Source organism: Temnothorax longispinosus, chromosome 4 (assembly GCF_030848805.1).
Source record: "Temnothorax longispinosus isolate EJ_2023e chromosome 4, Tlon_JGU_v1, whole genome shotgun sequence".
Lineage (NCBI taxonomy): Eukaryota > Metazoa > Arthropoda > Insecta > Hymenoptera > Formicidae > Temnothorax > Temnothorax longispinosus.
In genome coordinates this window covers 2,510,065-2,530,537 of record NC_092361.1, presented here as the reverse complement: position 1 = coordinate 2,530,537, position 20,473 = coordinate 2,510,065, and the positions used below count along the sequence as shown (strand labels likewise).

Here is a 20,473-nt window from a genome sequence, read left to right as displayed (position 1 = left end):
TTGGCCCGACAATTCGGGTCACCCCGTAGATTTAGTATCGTGCAATCTGCCGGATTTTCTATAAATCTTTTGAACAAAATGTTTTTAAAATGTTCTACCGGCGACATGATAACTATCTCAATTGCGTACAATCTGTTGCAATTTTTAACCGCGTTGACAGATACAGCGATATATATATATATATATATATATATGTTAAAACCGATATAATGAGAAGCCTTATCCAATGTAATAATCAAAAAATTATAGAAGTATGTTCTTATTCTTATTAACTTTTCTTTATTTTAGATATAATTATATAAAAATTGTCGAAACACTTGCGGCAATGCGAAGTTGAGTGATTCAAATCACTCGTAAAACGCCGGTGGCTTTTCGTACCGAAGATTACCGAAGCAACCGGACCGAAATGGGTATTATACCGGCGGCTATATTTCTATATCTCATAGCCCATAATTTTCCAACTATATCTCCGTATCGTTAGTCGTATCGTAAATACGTTGGACGTAATCGTAAAAATTTTTACCGGTCGCGAGCTTTTTCAGGCTACAGGCGAAATAGTTAATAGGGGGAGGCAAATCGGCCTAAAATGAGAAAAAGAGGGCCTGAGAGGGGGGCAAAAGAATCTCTCGCAACACGCACGTACCGTTGAAATTTCTTGTCGACGTAACAGTTCACGCACCGCGTATCTTCGCGGTCGCGCGGATTTTCAAGTCTTTTTTCTTTTTCTTTATGCGAGAGAGGCGACGTAAAGTCCCGCTCTCCGTGGCTCCGTTCTGGCGGATATCTTGCCCTCGTCAGATACCGGAGTCACGTGATATCTCTTTATCTACATTCCAGGTATTCTTCTTCGCATATTTCATACGACGCATCAGCTTTTACTGCACTCGTCGCATCGCGCGAGGCCCCGGCATCTCTGCCGCCGCGCCGCGGCGGATGAGTCTGCGACGCTGAACGCGCCGCACGGGGCGGCCGAGAAATTAAATTATACTCTCTTTATTGCGGCGGCGCGCTGTGCTTGCGCGCCCTTACGAGATAACGAGACGCCGTATCAAGCCGCCGCGGAGTATATGAAATTGTAGCAAAAGGCATTCATATATCGTTACGAGATGCGCAAGGTATAATTCCCCGTGCTAATGCATCGTAAATTCCATTAGGGGGGGACTATTCGCGCCGTTGTGCAATGTTACCCGCGCGGGCGGAGGAATCGATAGGCGCTCTCGGTCGCGCCCGAATATTGAGAACGTGACGTTATTTCTATTATTTCTAGCGTGCTCCGATCATGCTCATCGGCGGAGGAACGCGGAGCGCAATTCCGGGACGCGAAAACGCGAACGCTTCGTCAGCGCGAAGAGCATCTTAATCCCCGTCGATCATTCGGGATGAGCGTATGACGGCGTGTTTATTTACAGCCCCTAATGCCCCGTACGAGCTGTTACATCGAAGATCGAATGATATAAACGAGTGCGCGCGCGCGCGTTATCACGAGCGCGCCGTTGTGTTGCCCGCTTATTTTTAGATGCCACGTAACCCGCGGGTATATTTGTTAAGGCAACAGATCGCGAGAATTTTCCCGCGTTCCGTCGTCGTGTCGGAATACATTCCCGAGAGATAACGGCGATTCGTCGCGACGGAACGTGCTTGGTACACTGCTAATCGCGGATCGTCTAGCGCGGAGGACAAGCGCTAGTATTCATATTTAATGCCGATCGCTGATTTAATGACGAACGGCTGACTCGGATTTTCATCTAATACGCGAATCGCGCGGCGCGGATTATTCCGGATTGAGAAGCACACGCGGTGCTTCTATTCAGTAACGAATACATGCGCGATGCATGATGCGGATATTCCAACGGCAAAGTTGCCCTTCGAGGGTCAAATTTATTAAAAAGAATACCCGTGGAGAAATGCTGGCTCGTGAAGAAATACAGAACTTGTCAGCGTATTAATTTTTTCTCGCTGCCCCGTTTATATCTCGTATCTCGTTTCGTCTCGAGTTTATTCTCACGTATCCATTTCCGCTCCGTTGCGATGCTTACGTCGTCGACGTCTTCAAGAATATCCTGTGCATTTCCTCCTTTTGTTTTTTTCCTTTCATAATCAGGAATATTATCTAATTGCAAATTAATTGCCGTCTTAATTCGAATGAGCCACATCGAGCCTTTTAATCCTAATCACGCATAATGAGAAATATAAATGGATTTACATACAGTGATAAAAGAATTATATACAGTATCTGTATGTATGATAGTCGTAAAATTTGCCAATCGCGCAGTAAGAGCGCCGAAACATAAATTTAAAAACACTGATTACAATTGAAAATGGAAAACAAAGGCCTTGTCATAAAAAATATATATCACATATCGAAGTATTAATTAAACTCTTGAAACGCTTTACATTAAATATGAAAAATAACACACGTTGTAGTAAATACAAAATTGGAAAAGAGAGGCCATTTCAACTCACCTCGCTTGTGTCCACACGCACACTGGGTTTAACTATTTAAATAATTCACTAAACCGCTCCCCCCACCCGCCGTTCTCTTGTTAATAATTGAATTAGTACAACGAACTCCCGAGCTTGCTAATAATTTTATTTTTATCCACCGCCGATCGCCATCCGTTTAATTTAATACATTGGCGCAACGCTCTACACGGCGGCTCCCGCGCGCACGTGTCGCGCATCTTAATTGCATCGCCGGGGCGATGCAAATTACGCGCGTTAGCCCGTTGCCGCGGGGCCGTTCGGAGAGCCGGGAGACCGCGCGACGAAGGAACGCGCAATTTTACATTCGATGTCCTTTCCCTTTCCTCGCGCATTCTCGCGCCCGGCTCGCCCGCTCGCTCGTGCCGCGCCGTCTTATCGCGTCGCGATCCGCACGCGATTTACAACGCGATCAACATTCCGACGAGACGCGAACTCGGTCGCGGAACAACGGGACCGTCTCGCTCTGTTCGCTTATAAGTATATTCCGGGGACAACGATCTCGACAATCGCACGCACGCACGCACGATCGAAACGAGATCGCGGCGACTAGAAAGGGATACGCCGCGCCGAGAAAATCGTTTGCGTATCTTCTGCATAGATTGCGTGAAGCAACTTGAGACTCGTGTCTGCGATTAAATGTGACTGTGCAGGATTAAATCATCGGCTCGCGCGTCCCCTTCATTAATGCCGGCCCATCAATCGCGCTATCGAGTAATGTCAGGTGTGCACACCGATAAAATACACTCCCTTCTTCGCGTCTCCCTTTCTCCTTTTCTAGGCGAGTTCTATTCGGTCGCCGCTTCGCTCTCCCCCCGAGAAGACGGATCGTTCGCGAGCGGTAATAAAAATATTTCTGGGCACAACGGTAAGGCGCAGAGCTCGCCCCGCGTGACACAATGAGCGCGTGCGGGGAATTAATGAGCGCACGAGATATATACCCGCGCGGTTTCTTTTATCTCGGCAATCACGCGGAGGATGGCTCGCGTTAACTCGCTCGCTCGCACGCACGGATTGCATCTCCGTGCTCTGAAAATTAACTGGAATAAAGAAACGATTCCGCGTGCCCATAATTCTCACCCTCTCCGCGAATAACTCACAATTCTCAAGTACGTTAAATTCGAAGCTTCCTAATTTTACGATTCTTGTACAAGTAATATCCGCAAATCGTCGCGCAATTTCCAGTTTGCTATTAATAGAGTATACGTTTAATAGAATTTGCATTGAATTATTTTTCAAAGCTCCCAGTCACGTATTCCCATTAGTCAGCCGCGACCTTTTCATGGGGCCACCAGGTGGAAAAAGATCGTCGTCATCGAGGCACGATAAATTACAATCGTCTTATCGATTGCGACGCGTCGTGCTCGGCTCGATTGTGGACGCGATTGCGCTGCGTTCGTCGTTTACGCCACCAGGCAGGCAAGCGACTCGATCAGGAGTCCATCACCGGCGGGAGTGCAACGCGAAAAAATAGCATAACGGGAGGTCGACCGGGTTACTTTCTAGTTACCTTGTATGCACGTATACGCCCGCGCGCGCTGTCGATATTTCAACGTGCTGTATACGCCGCGATTATAGCCGTCGCGCAAGCTGCAGCGCATGCATCTTGTTACGCGAAATTCGCGTGGGTAATAGGGGGCTTTGATTGCGTCGTCAAAGTCGCGGCACGAAAAGCGAATAAAGAAGTGCACGAGGCCTGCTGCACAGTCTTTAACATTCAATTAGGCTGACAGCAATATTATCGAGGCCATTAATGTTCCAACGTAAATTTCGACACAAAATCACGTGATTCGAAATCACGTTTTTATATTTACAAAATTATTTTTTAGCTAATAATCAATCCGAGAAGTTCAATTACAGATATTTTTCTGCTACGAACGAGACCCGCCCTAATTTTGCGGAGCAAAATTTTTGTCAATCAAGACGAGTTTAATGGCGCGTTCTTGCTTTTTAATTTTTGATCAAAGCGTTAACTGGCTTCTATATTAAAGCAAGATATGCACGTATATGGTGGACCATTGAACATAAAATATTTGTCCAGGGTACAGAGGGTACCTCTAGAAATAGAGGTACTGATTACAGGAGACTTCAATTAGATCGTTTCGGATTCACGCATGATTAACGCTGACAGCGTCCCGCCGCCGTGTAAACATTTAAACAGCGAAATTATTAAATGGATTAAATGACTCCGCGAGGCCAACGCGTTAATTATGCCGACTCGTCGCAGTTATACGACAGAAATTCGCGTGGTTTCAAGTAACCGTGACGCGAAAGTAATAATGTTAACAACATTCACATGGACACTGTCCGCCCTTATGGATTTAAATGAAAATACATTACTACGATGCATTTGCGTCCCCCGGGCGATCGGGGCTTTCCGATGGTCGCGAGCGCTCTCATAAAAGTACCCCGTCGTTTTTTGTCATTTCAATTTTTTTCTTGTTCATTTTAAGTCCGACATTCGATACGATTATGCGTATTTTTTTTTTATTAACTACGCTCTCCTGTTTTCCATTACGAAGCTACGTCGCATAATTCGCTCGCCTCGCGAAATGCATCGGATCTTTCGATTTCACGCGAATTTCGCGCGCGGATTTAACGACGCCGCGAGCTCTTCGTTCGCCAATTCGCGAAAATGTGTTCAAGGAACAAAATCCCCGCGAGATTCCACGAAAATTTAACCGAATCGGCCGATCCCTATACTTTCGCGGAATGATCATCGTGTTTCTTTTTTTTTCCCCAGCGAACGCGCCCGCGATTACTTTTTAACGCCGCGCATTTTTTCGCCACTTTTCGGCAACCGTTGCGGCGCGGTGCGCGGTGCGCCGCGCACCGCGACGGGACGTCATTAATTATGACATTTAAATTGCAAATCGCCCGCTAAAATATGTCGAATCCCCGGCGCACACGGCCGTCCACACTTTACGTCTCGCGTTCACACAGAGGCGCGCGTCCGCGCGATCTCTCTCCCTCTTTCCACCCTCCCTCTCTCTCCCTCTCTCTTTCCTTCTCTTTCTCTATGATGCAGGTAGATTTTATATGCGGCAGCGCGTACGCGCCGACACATGCACCGGGTCCGGTGCATGCAACCAGGAGTCGTATATGCATATATATACGCGAATATACGTGAGCGCATACACGGGCGTCCGCATGTTCTACGTGTCATACGCAGTCCCCGCGCGGCATGCCGAGAGCGGATTTTTCATGCAAATTCGCTTATAAAATCGATGTTAATTTTTATAAAACGATTATCGCGACCATCTATGTGACAATAATGTTAACTAAACTGCGGCCGCCGGGCCGTGTGCGGAACTCCTGTTGACCGCTATACCGGCGGCGCACCGCTGAAAAGTTAACGCGCTCTCTTTCGCCCTCGTGCATCCCCCCCCCGCGCCATCGACGTACCGTACCGGGCAACGATCGCTGGCAAAGATTAATCGTCGGCATCAATTGTCGTATTGCAGCTTCCGAGGAGTATTACGTGAACGAGGCAGATGGATCGCGACCCTGTACTATTTTCCTCGCCCGTTCGACCGACCGTGTATTATCGTTTATGTCAAATCGGAGTGTGTTATACGTGCTGGATCTATGCATAACTATTACCGTACCGAATGTAGATTCATGCGCATATGCACGCCTGCGTCGTGGCTCGCTCATCAAGATTTGCATTCGTGCATCGCGCAAGACTCTCTAAAGTACTTCGTATGTACAAAATGTATACGCGAATGTACATATGTATGTATGTATGTACGGAGAAACCTTTCCATCTTTTCATTCGATCTAAGTCAGGCGGCGCGCATTTTGCGAGGTGCATTAACGAATGCCGGAGCTCCGCGCCACGCCGCGCCGTACGGTGGAAGGAATGCACGCGCTTGCATCCCTCTTTTCTCTCCGATGGCGCAATCCTGTACATCCGGGATCTTGAGAAGAGCACCCCACACACGCGCGCGCGCGCGTGCCCGGATGGTCAGATAAATGCGCGAAGGCGGCGCGGATCTTCCGGCGGTATCAAGGGGGAAAGACGAAACTTTTGCCGCCGGCAGTCCATTAGAAGTGCACGGACGATTTAGCAAGGAAAGGGGCGGCGGAGGTGGCGGTTGCTGCGCGCTCGCTTTTCTGGGGCCGGCTTTTAGGTCCGGCAATTTGATGCTCGTTGCTTGTCATGCTAATATCTTCAGCTTTATATCGCCCGTGAGTTTTTCCCGCCGGCGTTGATACACGTTTTCGTAACCGCGGCCGCGTCCTCCGCGGCGCCGGCGGTACGCGTCGTTGAGCACGATGGAGAATACCGTTGGTGCTGTCACCGCTGAAATTATCGTCGCTCCGTCGAGACGAATTGCTTAAGAGCGATTTTAAGTGACGGGACGCGCGGGGAAAAAGTGTCCTCCCTTATTTCTTTTTCATCCGATATACGCGATTCTCTCGTGGAAATATTACACGTGGCTCATACGACAGCCAGTTTAATTAATGCGACCGATTCCTTTCTGATTTTCCGTTCTATCGCAGATACTTTGATACACTGTTCGCGATTTTATGCATTCCATCGCTGCGAATTACTCGGCAATGCGAAAACGTAATTTACATGAAATTTGCGTAAAATAACCGGCGTAGTTGCATGTTACGTTTAAGCCTAATGACTATTCGAGATGAGTGATATTATATAAGCTCCACGCGCGGGTGTACAGTAGCACATATCTACGTATAAGGTAATGCCTAAGTATATCCCGGTATCACGGGAGTAGATCAATATAAATTACAAATGACTCTTTCTGAGCGTATCCTGTTTTTAAACGTATAGCCATATAGGCTTCTGCGCCGCCTAATTAGAATTCCATTAACAAAACGCACCGCGTCAGAAATAATAGGCGAATGGTGATATAACAATGACACGTAATAATAACAGCTTTAATATCACGGGTTCATGGCATCTCGGCAATCTGCAGAGTTGCGCAGCGACTAATTTAATGAAAACGCGGCCGCCGCGATCCGCCGCTGGCTTTTTAATTGTGCTTCATACGTCGTAAAAAAAATTTTTTACGCGTGTCCTGCGATAATAAGGCGCATCCTTACGACGCGTATAATTCCCGAGAGGTATATACGCATGATTTTTCAGATTTATTACTCTATCGCGGCCGATATCGCACGCGGGGCGATTAATGAAAGTATAGCCGCAACGGTACGCAATGCTGCCGCCGGCAAATCCTCCTTTACGATCGGTTAAAAACGTTCCGATGCAATTTGCATCGCCGAGTATAGCGGCATAAGGCATCTTCGCTTGAGGTAAGGCACAGCGGCGTGAACAATGTGACACAAAATTTTTACACGTCCAGAACAATCCTTAAAAACGGTGCTTGTTCAAGACACCTGCGTCTCTGCTTAATTTTTTAAACGTAAACTTTCTTATTGAAATAGGCTCGGGTTCGCAAATTAAATGAGGGAATAAAGGACCAACAATACGAGCTGAATCAAGATGTTATATTAAAAATAAATTTTATTCATAAATGAATTGGATAAACGGGTGACGGCTGGTCTAGTGGGTAGAGCGCCAGATTCGTAATCCGGAGAACCGGGTTTCGAATCCCGCTAGGCAACTGATAAATTTCTCAGCAAAAATGCCGCCCCCCTCCTATCTAGCGGAGAGAGGTAACCCTAGATGGAAAAACTGGGCTCCGTCTTTCGGAAAGAGACGTTAGGCAGTTGGTCCATCCCCATAGCCGTCGACCGCTATGAGGTACCTCGGTGCTTCTTGCTTCCACGCCGATTTATGTCGGCTACCTAAGTATGGCTAGGAATCAGCTTAGAGAATTAAATTGCTCACAGTTCCGGCATCCCAATCGCGGAGTCAAATCCGAGGAGGTTGCTGAAAAAAAACAGGCTTTAGGCCTAGGGTGGAAAGAGAGGAAACTCTCAACCGCCAAAAGAGGAAGAAGAAGAAGAAGAATAATATTCTTTACAATATAAATAAATTCCAAAGGTCATGAATTGGTGCTAAATCTACGTTGGCGTTGGCAACGTGTACTTATATCATCAAACTGTAAACATGATAATATATAAACGGTAAACGTTCCTATCATTCTAATGACTCAGAATTGTTTTAATTATTTATATTTGTAATTTTATGAAATATTTGTAATTTTTATAAAAGGAATATGTTTCTTGCAATTGTCTTAGCCTCCGGTGTGACTTTGTGTTTTGTGTATGCATTTTATTATTATTTTTAAGTTATAATTTATTCTAAACGATATGTTATTTGTTATTTGTTTTAATTACGGAAAATCTTATGGTAGACGAATTCCTTTATGATTATTATTATTCAATTATTTTAGTACTGAAGAAGACTAAATGAAGTCGAAAGCTTACCGCATTTATCCAAGTCATATATGAATAAAATTTATTCTTAATATACAAATTTATTTTTTAATATATTGTGAATACGAATGAAGTTGCCAGTGTCGAAGAAACCAAAACATTTTTGTCATTTATTCGCTGGCGAAGAGAGAACAGCTTCTATTTTTGTTTCATATATTTCTTCAACCGCTCGTCAACGTGTTGACGTATTGACAGACTCTTATACGCGTGCTAAAGTACTTATGTACAGAGCATATCCACCTTAATAATTAATGAATGCGATCCTATTCCGGTGGAATTGTTGAAAAATAAATTTCCGCGCCAGAATAAGATGATAATTCGCGAGAGTGAAATATTAAGTAGGAAAACATCGTGTATGTAAAATAGGCAAATGGGAAAGTTTGCGCGACTTTTTCACGCCACGGGAGAGGCAGCCGCGCCGCCACCCTTGAGTTAACGGCGCCGTCCCAAGGACCTATGTTTACAATATACATTTTTATGGGCTGATTCTTTTATAGTTCTTAATCTTAACGCGCTTAGAAACGGGAAAAGTTTCGGAAGTTGCGGTCTTCGCGTGGGGCGCTCCAAGTGCGCTCCGCCTCTCGATCTTTTATTTCTGCTTGACGCTGAAAATCGGATAATCGAAGAAAAAAGAAATAGCGTTCGAATTTCTTGATCCTTTTGCGGATCATTTAATAAATTAAGCGTCTCGCACAGAAATAGAGAGCGGCGATGGCCGTGTGTAAATCCAATTACTCGATAATTGGTTTAAGAGTGCTATTGTAGTTAATTTCCTGGGGCAGTTTTGGATAACGTTCAGCGACACGATAATGAGATACAAATGATCGTCCGTACGAAAAATACTCTTACATTATTTCAAATTTCTTATTTTTCCGTAATCTGATTCGATTACAGATCTATGTATGGAATGCTTCGACATTTGATAATTAAGTTTTTTTTTAACAAAAATAACGAGACATATATAGTCTCGACTGGCATCCTGTGAATACTCTGTATCTACAGGTGTTGTTTCAAACAAAAGATAATATAAAGCAAATCTGTTTCCCATTCGCATCTTGTATAATATCTTTGTGTCACGTAATTAAAAATCTTAAAAATAATTCCCGCTAAGTCTCTTCCCTTCGTTTCGTACTCGCGTTTCTCAGTTCCGATCTTTAGGCCGCCCGCGCCGTGTTCGCTAACTGTTTTTCCTTTCCGCGGTTTATTTCCGATTAACGCGCGCAAAAGGCGCGGAATCGCGCGCAAGGACCTTCCACAAAGACCTCGTGCGGCAGCTAAGACGTGCGGGGAAGTTATTCGTGTAATTTATGGGTAGAGTGCCCTTCTCGACTCTCTTGCAGCGAGGTCGCAAGCGCTGACGTTCTTCTATTTCAAAGTGCGCTCCTTGAAGTTGTTATGAGAATACGAAAAGCGTCCAGTGGACGTCTTTGGAACGATATACTGCACCGCTTTCTGAAAAGGCCACGAGAATCTCGGCAAGCTGTGAATATCGACAGACTCGGAATACTAAAATAACATTAAATGTATATATATAACTCGACACTACAATCGGACGTTACAATAAGACAAATTTATTGGATATAAATAAAACGAGACTGTTCTCCTTTTGATTAACGTCAATAATTACGTCAACGATAAAAGTCAGTTATAAGAAAAAGTGTGTTACGTGTGTCGTCTTGATGTCCGCCGATTTACCACTTCCTCCGGTTAATTCGTTGAATATCTTCGTTGAAAGACAGGACGTATTTTCCTTCCCATGCACGGAACGTCGCGTAATCCGGCAATCTCGCAAATGTGGCGAGCGTTTCTATCGACTTAATTGCTTTACCCTCCTTAAATTCACGAGGCAGCGAGGGAACTTGGCCTCGTGTATACTTTGCCTGTCAGACTCTTGCTTCTTCGTCGGGAGCAGCGACATGGGGGCGCACCGCGGAACGCTCCTTTTTCTTTTTGTCACGACCATCCAGTTTTTAGACGTATCGTAACGACGACATTAGTATCGCGTGCAACAGCTCGTGCAACTTTTAACGGAGCCGAATGCGCGCGCGGAAAGCGGCGAGCTGACAAGATTGCGGGCGTGCACTTTGAAATAGCAGAATGGAAATTAATGCGCCAAACGTTGCGTTACTCTCTGGTATATTACGTTACTTTACGGTGTTATTAAAACGAAATATTATTTGTCCTCTTGTGTACATATATATATGTTGATATCAAGGATGCAAATTTGTCGGTGAACACGTTTTACAGATATCTGTTAGTCACAATCAATTTATTTGGATGATATCGAGAAATGTAACTTTATATTTCGTCATTTTATATGTCGTCGGCAAAACGTATTATATTAATCTTTTATGATTCAAGCAGCTAAATGCGTAATGTATAAAGTTCTCTTGGAATAATAATACTTTTCTCGATTCCAATCGCTTCACGATTTATCAGATACCTATATATACCTGTGGGACACGCGACATTTCCGATGTTGCTCTGCTAATACATTGCGCAACATCATCAATAGCTCTGATATCGCGACCATTAAGTATTCAAAGAGACGCGATTTTATTTTCGGTACCACGAACAATCTATGGATTTCCCGTCGCCGTGTGTAGTCGCTATTTTCATCTCACGGTGAATATTTCATGTATATCGGAATATCGTGCTTCCTGAGTCAAAAGTCATAATTCTGTCATACAACAGTATATCACGTACAGGATTATAAAAATAAAACTCCTTATTGATATCAGTGTGGTTTCTTTTTAAGAAAAAAATACATTATGGTATAAGAAACATTTTTCAAGTAATAGCAACTATTATAAGAATTTCATAAAATTTACAGGTTCGAAATATTTGAATAAGAAAAACTAGAGTTACGAATAATAAAGAAACAAAAATAGCATTTAAAAAGATGCACATTGTATATGCAAAAGATATAATTTTTATCCAAAAATTATTATGGTACTTTTTAAACACTTTTACACAAATGTTTCTTTTTATAAAATATATGTTTATATAAATCACGAATAAATCTTATTCGATTGATTAATATCATGCTTACTGAATTCACATTCTGTGATCAAATGATCTCTTTGGGATCTAAGAACTTCGCGAGTGAGTCAAGTGGAAAACGGTGGTGCGAAAAATGCCTTAACACAAATCATGCGGATCATGAGGCGCATCGCGGAGTACCTACTCGACCCCTCAAGTTTGGGATCCTATTGACTTACGCCTCGTCGTATCTGCCGAATGGAGGAGGGACAGAGAGGCGCGTTGGTCTGTTTAATGAACAAGCCTGAGCGGTTTGATTTGCATTGCGCACAGTCACGCTCCGCTCGCGGTGCGAATTTCAACGTAGCAGACTACGCTACTCGGTGGCCACCTGAGTAACGTGAGATACCTGCACGATGACGCAGTCCGACCTAGGACGCGCCGTAATGTGCCCGGGTAGAGAGCGCTTTAAGGGGCATTCCTGTCGCGCCTGCATCGCACCGTTGCGTTATCGCGATTCAGCGTTGAGCACTGCCATCGAATGACAGTTTCCTGTGTCAAAGCATACCCCAGCCGCTGCTACACAACGTGATCAACCCCGGGCGCAACCCCCCCCGCCCCCCGTCCTCGCCCCGGCCCCCGCCGCCGCCCCCATCCGCGCTGCCTTCTTCCATCGCGCAATTCGAGCGGCAAATGCAATATTGTGGCCTCGCCGCCGAGACACTTGAGACAAAATGCCATGCTTTCGCGCGATTTGCCCCTTTTTTCCCCGATTTTCAAAGACCCTGCACTTCTCGGCAGCTCTTAGATCCTCTTCTCGCGCATCGATTTACGTTATATTTAATTACTTGTGCTTAAGCGATTCTCCAAATCAAGCAATTATATGGATGCTTTTTAATACACCCCTTCGAAGTCTCTTCGATTTTTCAGGTTACAACGCGCGTTTATTATTATATATTATTTCCGCACACATATGCACAAAAGCTTATTGTATGAAACTTTTAGTTTAGTAAAAACACAAATGTTTGTTACAAATTTTAGAAAAACACAGCATAAACCAGTCGGTATATATATTTTTTATTTATATTCTTCTATTTACTTTTTTATTTATATTTTTTATTTTTTATTTCCATACGATAATTCAATAGCCGAGAATTGAAATTATTAAATTACAAATATATGTTCATTTATTTATTTTATATTTGATACATAATAAACAATTTCTCTCTCGTCATGCAAAATTGCATTTTGCTTAGCTTGACGAAGCATCGATAGCGATCATTTCAATTTTATTAGTCGGAGTTCAGTATCGTGTTTCTTTTTTCTGCTCTTTGTGATCGGCACTCATAAAGTCACTTTCACACTCGCGCGCACTCACGAGTGCCTCTTCGCATTAGTCGATGGGACAAATGTGAAAACGAGATGCCGTTTTCGCGGCAAGCGCGACTCGATCATGTCGACCGTATGATCAGTAAGTGGAAACGAGCGAGCACGCGTCCGGCCTATGAAATCGGAGTCAAACTTGCGAGCGAACGAATGTTTATTTGAAACAGGATAGTCGGCGAACGATTGCGCGCTCCTGATTTCGAAACGCGAGCGGGGAGGGAGGGAGGGAGGGGCTCGAGCATTGAACCCCGAGCGAGCGACTGACGAAAAAAATTGCGTCCGCTGTTTGCGGTTTGGCTATATCGTTTGGAGACAATTAACAATTGGCTTTGTGCGATACGAGAAGAGTAGTACGCGATAGGTGCGCGAAGAAAAGGTGGTATCCAATAAATAGTGAAAATAATTTCCCCGTTTAAATCAAACAGTATCCGGGATTGAAGTAATTTGTGTAAATATTTTTTTTCAATATCAAGAGTAATTATCTCATAAGAAAATAATTGTTTTCGTAAGTAAATGCTCTCTGATCTGTTGCTGCGTCTAACTTCGAAAATTTTTCCATTTTGTCGGATAAATCGCCTGATCAATGAGAGATCCGAGTCGATTATTATTCTTTCTTCGCGATCTTGTAAAAATCGGTTAAATCGTATGATTCTCGATATTAAAAACGACGGCGCGCACGCTAAGGAGAAAAACGAGAGCCGCGACGTCTGTGCAGTAAAGCGTCATCCGACCTACAACCTCTTATCTTACAACCCTACCCTCGCCTCTTACGGCCACTGTGCTCCACCTTTGAAATCTTATCCGCCGCTACGTACGACCTTCTCAGAATTTATATTAAACAACCGACTCCCATTATTGGTTTATTCGTGTGTTGTCAGGCAAGGTAGCATCCATCCGGCGAATCTCGCGATCGCTCAAGAATCTCTTTTCACGACTCTTCGCTAACGTAACCCGTTTATATGCAATATCAACCTGAGACCGAACAAGATAACATCTTCTTGTTCTAGAAAACAAAAATTAGATTTAGCATTTTATGACTGAGATGGGGTCGATGGTTATCGCAAAATATACCTGAATTTTATATAAAAAATATCTAAATATGAAATTAAGTACCTCTATCATTCTCTACTGTGTTATCTAATATAGTGGAAAATATAGTTCAATAAGTATACTATGTTCCAATGTACCATAGTTATATCTTGCGTAATATTTTTATGTCTGAAACGTTATAATTTTTTATGTAGACGATAATAACAGCTTTCATGAGAATATGTAATAATAACAATTTCTTTCTCTGTGTCAGCTTGTTCCTCGAGCGAGTTCATATGCAGAAACGGGCAGTGTATCGACAGTAATAAATACTGCGATGGCATGCAAGATTGCCACGACGGATCCGATGAACACAATTGCCGTAAGTGTCGTTTCCACATCCGAAAGATGATCGCCCACACTCATCACAGTTATTTGCATGCGCATGCAGTTTGAACTTGCGATGGTGGTGCGCTGTGATCGTAGCTTTAGAATTCGTACATCTTTTTAACATCCTACTACTTAATATACTATGATAACTTCATTAGTCAAATTAATATTGCATTTTTGTGCATCCACACAATTTTCAAACCATTAAACCCTCTTGTGTGAGCCGCGTAAATTGTGTCTAGTAGTGCAGAACACAATTTTTATGCGTCTACTACATTTCTAAACTGATTATCACACAATATAATTTTTATTCAAGAAGGAAATTTAGAACACGATTAATATAAAGGCTTTTTATGACATCAATTCAGAAGCATTGCACGCAAGGTGTTAATTACACAAGCAGAAATGAGTTTTACAAGATCGTCCTTGGACATATACGAATCTATATAAGATCTGCGTGTCGATAAAGGTATCTTTACGCGGAATCGTGAAAACTGATACCGGCGACGCCCTTGCACGTACCGGTATTATTTATCGCCGGCTAACACCGCACGACAGACTTGCATGCGACTTCGCCGGAACTAATGGTCGCGGGCCAGTCCCGACGTATTACGATGAGCTTAATAATTATAATAGCTATGACAATAACAATGGCGTGCTCGGGGGAAGGAAAAAAAAGGACATAGGGGTCGTAGTGGGTGGCAGTGGTTGACGGTGGCCTCGCGTTTAAGGCCGTTGCACCCGGTGCACCGCATCGACATCCGTTTTCCCTCTTCGTACAACCCCGTCTGCCAACCAACCCCCTCCTCTCTCCCTTCTCTCTAACTATGTCAGCTTATTATTTCCATTGTCTTTCGCAAAGGCACGCTTCGTGGTCGGTCCGTCATGTACAACCATGCACAACGCTAGCTATGACCGGTCGTTAAAGATCCCATTTTTTAAGAATCGAAAGGAAGAACATTTTACGATCGGCAGGTCGTGATACGCGGCTGAAAACATCTGTTAGAAATTGGGAATGCTTGCTTTATAGAAGTATCCATATTAAAAATAAAATCAGCACGACGTGGTTATCTTGCGCTTTTAATTTTCGCAAGATTTATTATACATAGTTGAAAAAAAAAACATCTTCATATCTGCTTTCTTTAAGTCGTAATGCAAAAAATTGTGTAGATATCCAATTAGGATTATTTCGCAATTCATATCGTAATAATCACGCTGCAAATTGTGATTTTGCACGGCAATAATCCATTAGCGGAAATAACCGTGATTAGGAACAACACGTTTGGTGACGCATGTTATATTTCTATGTGATTTTACTACGGTACTTACACCGTCCATTTGTATACAAAGGCTAACATCGTGATATCGTGGCGACGCGCGAGCGTACTCAAACGAGAATCGACCACCGATTTCTGATTCATCTTCTCGCGTAACTTATCGTATATACGTCTCATTAGCAACGTAAATGTCGTTTAACGTAAAAGCGCGAGGACGATTAAAGAGGAAAAAAAAAAGATGAAGCGCGAGGCTCCCCCGCCAAATCCGGGATGGCCCCTGTCGAACGAGATTTACCCGCGCTTATTAATCCGCCCTAATAACCGACCGCAATTTTAATCCGACGTTAATCTCCCACGGGCCGTCGGCCGAACGTCGGACCCGGCCCTTCCATCACGCTCTGCCCCGGAATTTCGCATTTTCACCGCTTTAATCCAATTTTGATTCGTGACGAGAACCGTCGCGCGCGCGCGCGCCCGCCAAACTTCTCCGCCATCACCGCCGCCACCGCCCGCTCCGCGAAATCGCGTCAGACCGCACGCGAGAGTCATCATTCCCGTTAAATCCCCGCACGAGATTATGTTTGTTTCTCGCTGTCCCGCGCGTCCGCGTCGACGACGCGACGCGACGCGACGTTACGCCACGCGTGTCATTAAGCTGGCGCGGATGATATTTTAGAGGCGGATTATTTTGACGAATCTCCGGAAGTTTTAATAGCCGGGACAAAACTCGTCAGAAGGCGATGTCACGTATTTATCACCGCGCGAAGAAAATATCACGCTACGTCGTAATTATCTTGAGTAGTCTAAAGTTACTTTGGAATTACACAGTTTACCTGATTCAGCAGTTAAACTGTTAATTTCTCGAGTGTATATATACAGGGGGTCGTTTCTGGAATACTCGGATGTTCGCGCGAAGCAAATCGCCTCGAGCATCGGGCTTGCGAGCGGATTATTGAACTCGCGGCTCGTTTGCAATTCAATCGTCAAATGGGCGAGGCTTTAGGGCAGGCCTTGAACCTAAGATGATGTCAGAAATCGCAACATTACGCGTCGCTTTATCAACGTGCTGTTTCATGCCCGTTTTTTGCATCGTCCTGGTGATCTAAGTCCGTCATTTTTGCTTCCTCAGGATAAATTGAAATAAAAAATCAGACTTTTCAAAACTTTAGATCATAACGGAGGTCAGTTTAATCTCGCAATCGATCGTGTTAACTCGTATTAACTTCTACCACGAAAAATTTACAACAAATAAATTGTTTATAATCGATAGCGGTCGCTGTATTCGACGACAATTAAGCGAGTACAACTGAAACTTCTGTAATCCTATGTCGCTCGATGGCACGAGATGTGAATTATTTATTTCGCATCGCGGTTTGAACATTGATAGAGTACCGTTCTATTTTTCCGTAATTTTTCGGTTCCGATTTTCATTGCTCTGTTTTTTTCTTTTTTTCTTTTTTTTTTTTTTGAGGCAGCCAATTAATTTTTCTACACGGCCTGAAAATGCTTCAGCGCGATGATCGCGATGAATATTTCGGTAGGAGGGACCGAATGCGAGCACACACGATTGTACGAAACATCATTATGAGATAACACTCCTTTCTTTCCTCTCCTCTCAAGCTTTACGTAGACGATAATTTAGCGTTTTCCAGGGGAAGTGTTGGGACTTGTATCTCTCTGTCGCTTTCGCTCGTAAAGAACTTTCCACTGCGCTTCAATCGTTGTCTCTTGCGAATTCGCGCGACTTACGTCTGTCCACGTGTATATGTGTGCTACGTCTCTGCGTGTGTTCGTGCAATAACAGTCATCGACGTGGCTAAATGTAAAAGCAACTGTTGGTCGTCACGCAGTGTCCTTCCGTGGCGAGCCAGGTTCTTTCATGTTCTTCCATCGTTAACTAATTGCCGCTGTAAATTAGAGTACGGCGGGAGGGAGCGCGCGACGATTGACGTAACTTCTCGTTCATTTATAATCTCTTCCGTGAAATTTCCTCAAATACGTGCTAATTAATGGCCTAGTCACTTGGGCGCGCTTAACGCGTTTCGCTCGGCCACTAATTAGTCCATCTTCAGGAACTCCTTTCATGCTATCTTATATCATCGTGCCGCGAGCCTACGTTAGAATTGTTGTTTTGCGTTCTCCAGTGCGGATTACTCCGCTATTAAAGTCTATCTTTCTCAACTGCATTCCTCGTGTTCAATTTGTGAAGCATTAATATGGATATTTTAACTTTAGAAAAAATATCGGAAAATATCAGGAATGTAGCTAGGCAAAACTACTTGCTTTTCGTTCACTTAATGAAGAACCTGATTCGACAAATATATGTTTTTTTTTTTTACTTAAACATCGTTGTCGAATATTAGCTAGGAATGTAGCTTAATTTACTTGTCGACAAAATCGTTATTCGTTCGTCAACGGTCATTGTGCTTCCTCCGTCATCTGTATATCTCAGTGTTACGTCCAGCAGTGTACGCCTAATCTTCGTCAGCGCCACATTCTCTCAGCTGTGTTTGTGTACGTGTCATCTCTCAAATTGACCTGCATCAGTCGAGTCATCGTGCCATTCTCGGCGACATAAATCTTCCCAGATTAGCCTGAGTGCAATTCTTACAGCCTGCAGGGAAGACCAATTCGAATGCGCGCCTGGTTATTGCGTGCCCTTAACGCGACGCTGTGACGGATACACGGACTGTGTCGGTGGAAGGGACGAACAAAATTGTTACAACATGAGTACGAATTATCACTATTTACTCCAATCAGCTGCGAAACGGCACACACTCGGCTGCGAAACATGTAAATCAGTTACTCGGCGTTGGAATAAACGTACATAGTCGCACATCTGCGGCGCGAAATGGCCTTTACCAAGAAACTCGTTTGACTCGTTAAACTATTTTATAAGAAGTGTCGCGACATCTGTTTTTTTTTTTCCTATTGTGGATATCAAACTATGTTGCACAAGTATAGAGCCGATGACATTTCAGGGCCGCGTTACGAACGGTCACCGCGTGAGATTCCAACGCCGGTAACTGGGTAACTATACGGGAACGCGAGGCAAGCCGAAAAGTTTAAACATTTATTTCCTGTTTTTCGTCTCGTGAAATTTTGTAATCGAAACAAATTGCATTCGCGATCGCGTTTCGAGGGGTATCGAAAGTCTCGTGTTCCCGTGTCGCATGGTTCGCAACACACACACACACACACACGCACACACACACGCACACACACACGAGACACCGGAGCGTTTCGCAACACGCATCTCTGCGCGGCGAGAGGTAGGTACGAATTCTATATTGCATCTTTTGGATACGGTGCAAGGATTATAGCAGGACGCGGAATTTTCCTGCGTGAAAACGGTGCCTGCGCAGCATGAGATTTAAGCTCCCGCATTTTTAACTCATTAGGAAGTAGCGCATGATAATTTACGCACGACGCTGGTTACATCATAAAGTTATGCAGAAACTCGCGAACAGGTATTCGCACTTGCAATAACGCGACGGCGATTCTTGCGCTTAATTATTCATGGATATGCGGTAGCGCATATGGCCGCGAATTTACTCCGCAAAACAGTCACAGGCGCAAACAGTTAACAGCGATATGCGGAATAACTGTTATCCAACTGTCGCGAATAAATTAAATTTCAGCGCAATGAATTAAATCCGCTTGAAAGAAACTCACACGTTTCCCGACAGATTAAACGACAGACTTTTTTTTTTTTAATTGTACCGATCTGAAATACGAGCATAGTGATAAAAAAAAGCAGGCAAACACTTTGTAGTTAGAAAGTTATCCGAATGGGAAATTAACAGATTTAACTTTAAACTTTAAGTATGCTATGAAATATGTTATGTCATGTTTAGGGCAAACATGGCATTCTAATCAGGTTTCGTTATTTATAGAGTTATTTATAGAGAGGGAGAAAGAGAGACACACATTTTCAAATTTTACGATTCTCGCGATGCGATGAACAGCCGGAGTCACCAATACGATTGTCAAGCATACGAGTAACGCGACGGTACAGCCTATATTTACTATAGGTCAAGTGGATTTTTGCAAATAGTTGCCATTTTTTAATTAACTAAAGCGGGCTATCGAATATTTTCCGTGCGTGGCATGTATTCAATTGATTATTGATATCGCGTAAATTGTATATGTTTCAGTGACCCGCTCAAATTGCGACAATAATCAATAAAACTCGAGTCGATAGCTCTTCTGTTACTTTGTCAAACAGAGAATAAAAACTTTTAACTAAATCAGGGTATCGCTGTGTGAAAGTGCTATCGTACCATCAATGAGGATATACGTTGCGCGTTATTTTTTTTTTTTATTATTGGTTTATCCACTTTTCTGTCTCTTTCTTTTTCTCCCTTATTTTATTTATACAAATTTTTATTTTTATTTTTCTATCTCTTTTAAATAGCACGATGTCGAGCGGACGAATTCGAGTGCGCCAGCGGTTTGTGTGTCAGCAAAAATGCAAGATGTGATGGACGAAACGATTGTCCCGATCATTCTGACGAGTATAATTGTACCGGTGTGTTTGTTTACATTTCTTTTTTTCT

General features: G+C 43.6%; 1 protein-coding gene across 30 annotated transcripts in view; it reads left to right on the top strand.

Moving 5' to 3' along the window:
- The window catches only part of Trol (terribly reduced optic lobes), a 155,335-nt gene that overhangs the window by 87,190 nt on the left and 47,672 nt on the right, over positions 1-20,473 (top strand). For 26 of the 30 annotated variants that reach the window (XM_071776515.1, XM_071776509.1, XM_071776510.1 and 23 more), the window contains 3 exons: positions 14,522-14,629; positions 18,528-18,644; positions 20,332-20,445. In XM_071776515.1, coding sequence (XP_071632616.1) covers positions 14,522-14,629; positions 18,528-18,644; positions 20,332-20,445 — 339 coding nt within the window. The remainder of the gene's footprint in view (positions 1-14,521; positions 14,630-18,527; positions 18,645-20,331; positions 20,446-20,473) is intronic. The other 4 variants (XM_071776511.1, XM_071776527.1, XM_071776516.1 and 1 more) reach the window with 2 other exon arrangements.